General features: G+C 41.2%; 3 protein-coding genes across 3 annotated transcripts in view; all 3 read right to left on the bottom strand.

Annotated features, from left to right (window-relative positions):
• Window positions 1-1,968, bottom strand: part of LOC123957490 (protocadherin alpha-8-like) — a 2,981-nt gene extending 1,013 nt beyond the window's left edge. Inside the window, exon 1 of the mRNA XM_046030323.1 lies at window positions 87-1,968. Within this exon, the coding sequence (XP_045886279.1) occupies window positions 87-1,839 (1,753 nt within the window). The 5' untranslated portion in view covers window positions 1,840-1,968. The remainder of the gene's footprint in view (window positions 1-86) is intronic.
• A 1,205-nt stretch (window positions 1,969-3,173) lies between these two features.
• Window positions 3,174-5,759, bottom strand: LOC123957480 (protocadherin alpha-8-like). Its single transcript, XM_046030312.1, has one exon. The coding sequence runs from the start codon at window positions 5,608-5,610 to the stop codon at window positions 3,190-3,192; it is 2,421 nt and encodes an 806-aa protein (XP_045886268.1). The 5' UTR covers window positions 5,611-5,759; the 3' UTR covers window positions 3,174-3,189.
• Window positions 5,760-6,312: 553 nt separating this feature from the next.
• Window positions 6,313-6,541, bottom strand: part of LOC123957482 (protocadherin alpha-3-like) — a 5,516-nt gene continuing 5,287 nt past the window's right edge. Inside the window, exon 3 of the mRNA XM_046030316.1 lies at window positions 6,313-6,510. Coding sequence (XP_045886272.1) covers window positions 6,457-6,510 — 54 coding nt within the window. The 3' untranslated portion in view covers window positions 6,313-6,456. The remainder of the gene's footprint in view (window positions 6,511-6,541) is intronic.

Genomic DNA, 6,541 nt, shown 5'->3' with positions numbered 1-6,541 from the left:
GCCGTTATATCCTATATCAGCGTCATAGGCTCTGACTTTAGTCACCAAGTGTCCTGCGTTCACATTGCGGGGAATCTCCTCCACACCTTCAGCAGAACCGTTAGAGCTGACTGGATACAGGATGACTGGAGCGTTGTCGTTCTGATCCAGAATGAACACGTTCACTGTGACGTTGCTGCTCAGTGACGGAGTTCCAGAATCTGAGGCAACAACTTGGAACTGGAACGTTTTCAGAGTTTCAAAGTCGAAACTTTTTAGCGCCAAAATGTCTCCGTTTTCAGAGTTTATGTTGAGAAATGAAGCCACTTTGTTTTCTTCGCTTCTGTCTCTGACAATATGGTATGAAATGAGAGCGTTGTCGTTCTCATCACGATCAGACGCGTTAACAGAAAACACTGAGGCTCCTGGGTTGTTACCCTCAGTGACATAGAAAGTATAGGGACTCAGTGAAAACTCTGGACTGTTGTCATTCACATCTGACACCACAACGCTTATTGTTTTCTCAGATGATAATGGAGGATGACCAGCGTCTTTTGCAACGACTGTTATGATATATTGTGACTGTTTCTCTCTGTCCAGAGGGGATTTGGTGACGAATGAATACATTTTGTCTTTTAAAGATGGTGTTAAAGTGAACGGAACGTCCTCATCTATGGAGCAAATAACTTTTCCATTCAGACCAGAGTCCAAATCATTTACACTGATAAGGGCAACTGTAGTTCCTGGTCTGGAATCTTCAGGGATGGAGCTTGTAAATGAGGTAACTTCAATCTCAGGTGCGTTATCATTAACATCAACTATCTTGATAATGACGCTTTTCTCTGTTGTTAGCGGGGCGAAACCTTTATCGGATGCTTCAATTTCAATTTCGTACTTGTCTTTTTGCTCATAGTCTATTGGGCCTTTAACAATTATATCGCCTGTTGATGGTCTGATATCAAAGAGTTTTAATATATTTTGATTCATACTCTTGCTGAATGAGTAAATCACATCTCCGTTCGTGCCGTCATCTAAATCGGTTGCATTCACTTGTATGACTGTTGTACCTACTGATGCATTTTCATCGAGCATCACATAATACTCATCTTTATAGAAAACCGGCGCGTTATCATTAATATCCAATACATTTACAAGAATATTCATTTCGCCGGATTTCGGAGGTTTTCCTCCATCAAGTGCGGTCAGTTGTAATGAGTGGCTGCTTGCAGATTCCCTGTCTAAAGATTTTTGAACAACCAATATCGGTATTTTACCATCCTCTCCTTTATCTCGAACCTCCAAACGGAAATAATCGTTTGGGCTAAGTTTATATTGCTGCACGGAGAAATGACCACTGTCTGGATCCCGTGAAGGTTTTAGCTGAAATCTTGCTCCGGGCAACACAGACTCCGATATCTCCAACGTTGTCTCTTTATCTGGGAAGCTGGGAAAATGGTCATTTATGTCCACAACCTCTACTTCAACGTAGTGTACCTCCAGTGGGTTTTCTAGCACGGTTTTCAGATTCATTAAACATGTACTGCTCTGCGCGCACACCTCTTCTCTGTCAATCTTTCGGCTCACATACAGGATGCCATCGTTTTGATTTACATGGAAAAGGGGATCCGCGTTACCAGAAACAATCCGATACTTCCTGTCTTTCAGTGTGCTTTTATCTAATCCCAGATCTTTTGCGATATTTCCAACCACAGTTCCTTCATTAACTTCCTCAGAAATGGAATATGTTATTTCCGCCGATACCACGCTCCACAAAATCACAGCAACCACACAGCCGACCAGACATCCTCTCACCCTTCCTGGCTCGTACCTTCTTTGTTCCATGGTTAAACCCGAAATCATCAGTAATCATTCACAAAAACTATACCTGCCTTATAATGAGAAAATCCAACTCTTCCATGCGCGAAAATATTCATCCTCTTCCTACAGTGACAGACACGAGGGCACATAGAATATTTCCAAATGCAGCAGAAAGCTCAGACACGACTGTGTTAACATCGAACAGAGGAAGCTAAGAAGAGGTGGAACCAAAATCCACTGACGACAAGCACATGTAATGCTGACAGTTTCTTTTACACTGACACCATGCGATCTAAATTCTTACTGCAGAAAATCAAAAACCAGAAGCCGTTAACTGAATGGTAGTTCATCTTTATCTGTCTGTATAAATGTCGTTTACTAATCTTGAAACAGTACCTACACATATTGGTATGAATGGAAATAGATCAGGGGGCTGTCCATTCTCCATACAAAGACCCCATTTCATAAATAATAAACAAACCTTGAAAAATGTTAAGAATATTCAAACTAACACCTGGTAATATATCTTCTTCATGAGCACACACTGGGAAATGAGAGCAGACATGCTCAGCACCGTCGACAGCGATTACAACAAAATTTACTTCTGTCGAGCTTTATTCGGTAAATGTTTAGCATTTCTAGTTTGTTAAAAAGGTACCATGGCCACTGGCTTCTTCAACTTTTTTCCATGCTGCCATATCTTTCCCGTATTTCACGTCGTCGATGGCTTACTGTGGTTTAGGTATAGCAAAGGTGAGATGATGGAGCACGGTCGTGTATCTAAAATCAATCGACTCTTCTTTTTTATGTAATGATTCTCCTCGTCTAATTACGCCTGGAAAAATATGGCTGCACAATCAGTTGCACCCACATTTTTTTTTTCAAGCGTAAAAAACAAGAAGTAGATGGAAAGACCTTACAAAAGATAGACAATAAGAGTTTCAGCCTGTTTCCCTGTTTATATCAACCTGGTAATGGTTTATCGATATTTCATAACAGAAAACATATCCTGAAAGACATGATTTAAAACTCCCCAAGTAATACAGAAGTTGCCAATGGATCCAATGTTACATTTTTCAAAAGCATCCCAAAGCCCCTTGAATGCATACAATATAGTATATCTACAGTGAAAAAGAATAATAAAGACAATAAAATGGTAAAATAAAATGTTCACTCTGAAGTAATCAAAAGCTTAATCTTCAGTTAATCATGATCACATTCTTTCCACTGTCATAATGTGATATCTGATTAAGCAACTACATCATGTTTAATGCTTAACCTTCTGTTTTATGTAGTGTAGGAAAAAAAAAAAGATTTACAAGTGGACAATAAAGATCTTTCAGATATTGTAAAGGTATGACAACATTAAAAGTGAACATTTTGCGAAAGTGTTTATTGAATGTGATAGTTCTGCCTGATAAACTGAAAATAAGCTTGTTTAAATAATCTTACCTCTCCAGATCCCCTCCTCCTGTCAGGGAGCACTAGTGTATTCGCGTGGCTGCCCGGGACTATAGTAGATCCTATACTCATTCTGGGTCCAACTAACATGTACCGTTTCTCTCCAGATCTGTACTGGATGCTGTGGCACAGTGTCCCGTCATAATTAGTCTCTTGCAGATATTTAGAAGTATAGTCTGTGGTTTTGGAGCACTGCATTGCAATCAGCACGATGATACTGATGAGAAAAAGTACAGAAACTGAGCCCAAAGTTATCATCAGATAAAAAGTCACATCGGTCCCCTCCTTATCTTTGGCTGAACTTTTAACGTCAGAAGCTGCAAAAGCCTCTTTGGGCTCCACAAGTTTGACCACCACAGTAGCTGTTGCTGAGAGTGACACGTTCCCATTGTCTTTGACCAGTATGATCAGTTTGTGCTCAGCCTCGTCTGTCTCTGTGAAGGAGCGAAGTGTTCTGATCTGTCCTGTATAGCGGTCCAAACCAAAGAGACTGTGGTCAGTGACTTGCTGCAGTGAAAAGAGTAACCAGCCGTTATATCCTATATCAGCGTCATAGGCTCTGACTTTAGTCACCAAGTGTCCTGCGTTCACATTGCGGGGAATCTCCTCCACACCTTCAGCAGAACCGTTAGAGCTGACTGGATACAGGATGACTGGAGCGTTGTCGTTCTGATCCAGAATGAACACGTTCACTGTGACGTTGCTGCTCAGTGACGGAGTTCCAGAATCGGAGGCAACAACTTGGAACTGGAACGTTTTCAGAGTTTCAAAGTCGAAACCTTTTAGCGCCAAAATGTCTCCGTTTTCAGAGTTTATGTTGAGAAATGAAGCCACTTTGTTTTCTCCATTTGCTTCTCTCAGAATATGATATGAAATAAGAGCGTTGTCACTTTCATCAAGATCAGAAGCTTTTAATGAAAACACCGAGGCTCCGGGGCTGTTGTTCTCAGTGATATAAAACGTGTAGGGGCTTGAAGCAAACTCTGGACTGTTGTCATTTACATCTGATACCACAACGCTAATTGTCTTTTCAGCTGAAAATAATGGCTCACCTGTGTCTTTCGCAATAATTGTGACATCAAATTGGGAAACAATTTCCCTGTCCAACTGGGACCTGGTTACAACAGCGTACATGTTTTCTTGTATCGATGGAGATAAAGTAAAAGGGACGTCTCCTTTGATTGTGCAAATAACTTTTCCATTCAGACCAGAGTCTAAATCACTTACACTAATCAGGGCCACTGTCGTTCCTATCTTTGAATCCTCCTTGATTGAGCTAGAGAATGATGTCACTTCAATCTCAGGAGGATTGTCATTAACATCAATAACAGTTATCGTAACACTTTTGTCAGTTGTTAGAGGAGCTTGTCCCTTATCAGACGCCTGAATGTCAATTTCATAACTTGTACTTTCCTCGAAATCTATCTGACCGCTTACTTTAATTTCACCGGTTTTGGCGTCTATACTAAAGACATCCATTAATTTGGAATCAACTTCTTTACCAAATGAATAAATGATTTCCCCATTTGCACCCTGATCAAAATCTGTTGCATTTACCTGAATCACTACAGTGCCAAAGGGAACGTTTTCTTTAAGTGTGGCAGAATACAGCTCATTGGTAAACACCGGGGAGTTGTCATTAACATCAAGTACGTCCACAATTATTTCTATAGCGCCAGACTTTGCTGGTTTTCCTCCATCAACAGCTGTTAGACTCAGTTTATGTTTCCCGGCTGTTTCTCTATCCAACTGCCTCTGCAGGACTAGAAATGGCATTTTACGGTCCTCGCCTCTATCCTTCACTTCCAGTCTAAAATATTCGTTATGGCTGAGTTTATATTGCTGAATAGAAAACTGGCCTACATCGAGGTCGCGCGCAGCCTGTAGTTGAAATCTCGCTCCTGGTAAGGCCGACTCAGAAATCTCAAGCCTTTTCTCTTTCTCTGGAAAAACAGGCGGGTGATCATTTATATCAAGTATTTCCACTGCCACGTAATGGATCTCCAGCGGGTTTTCCAGCACGGTTTTCAGATTGATCAAGCATGGGCTGCTTCGTTCACACACCTCCTCCCTGTCTATTTTTCTTTTAACATACAAGACACCGTCATTTTGATTCACGTGGAACATGGGTTCAATTGAGCCTGTTACAATCCGATATCCTCTGTCTTTGAGTGCACTCTTGTCTATTCCCAAATCCTTAGCTATATTCCCGACGACGGTTTCATCTTCGACCTCCTCAGATATCGAATATCTGATCTGTGCAGAAGCTCCGCTCCATAGAATATCCAAAACAACCATGAAGGCAAACCAACACTGTCGCTCCCTCCGTGCTTTGTATCCTCTTTGTTCCATGACTTGAAGGCGATAAAGAGCAGACCTTTAACCACGTCCTGATATCAATGAGAATTAATGCCTCATATTTCCAAACGACGCCGAAAGGCTGCTGTTACAAAAACTGCTGAAAATAAAACACCTCTTGCTGCCAATTGCGATCTTATGCTCAGGTATACTGTTTGAGGAAAAACGTAAGTGGGCTCGGGAGAAATGAAGCTCGTGATGTCAAATGCTGCCAGATGCACACAATCACTGAACTACACTGACACCAAGCGTTGAAATAGTTATTCACACAGATTATGCTACTTGCCATTTAAAATATCAAAGATCATCTTCAAATGTTCTCGAGGGAAGATATCCCGACATTGGAAAAGCTTTAGCACATGTTCCAGCATTCCTCTTTCTATCTGCATTTCAGGCAAACTAAAACAAGTAACGCCATTGGAGGATAGCTCTCTAACATCCAATACCATGAACCTCAGCTGGTTCAAGAAAAATAACATGTGATACAAGCACAGTTAAAAACAAACTATGCACCACAATGAAAACTAAACAATTGCTTTCAAATATGTCTGAGTACAAAGCTGAAGGTGCAGCTTTCCTGCTATTTCTGGAGGGAAATTCACCCCTAGATGGTCTAACTAAATAGGTCTATGGAGGATTTAAAAAAAACTTTGTTTAAATTGGCTTACCTCTCCAGATCCCCTCCTCCTGTCAGGGAGCACTAGTGTATTCGCGTGGCTGCCCGGGACTATAGTAGATCCTATACTCATTCTGGGTCCAACTAACATGTACCGTTTCTCTCCAGATCTGTACTGGATGCTGTGGCACAGTGTCCCGTCATAATTAGTCTCTTGCAGATATTTAGAAGTATAGTCTGTGGTTTTGGAGCACTGCATTGCAATCAGCACGATGATACTGATGAGAAAAAGTACAGAAACTGAGCCCA

Source organism: Micropterus dolomieu, linkage group LG19 (assembly GCF_021292245.1).
Source record: "Micropterus dolomieu isolate WLL.071019.BEF.003 ecotype Adirondacks linkage group LG19, ASM2129224v1, whole genome shotgun sequence".
Lineage (NCBI taxonomy): Eukaryota > Metazoa > Chordata > Actinopteri > Centrarchiformes > Centrarchidae > Micropterus > Micropterus dolomieu.
The sequence above is the reverse complement of the archived record's forward strand: the minus strand, read 5'-3'. Positions and strand labels throughout refer to the sequence as shown.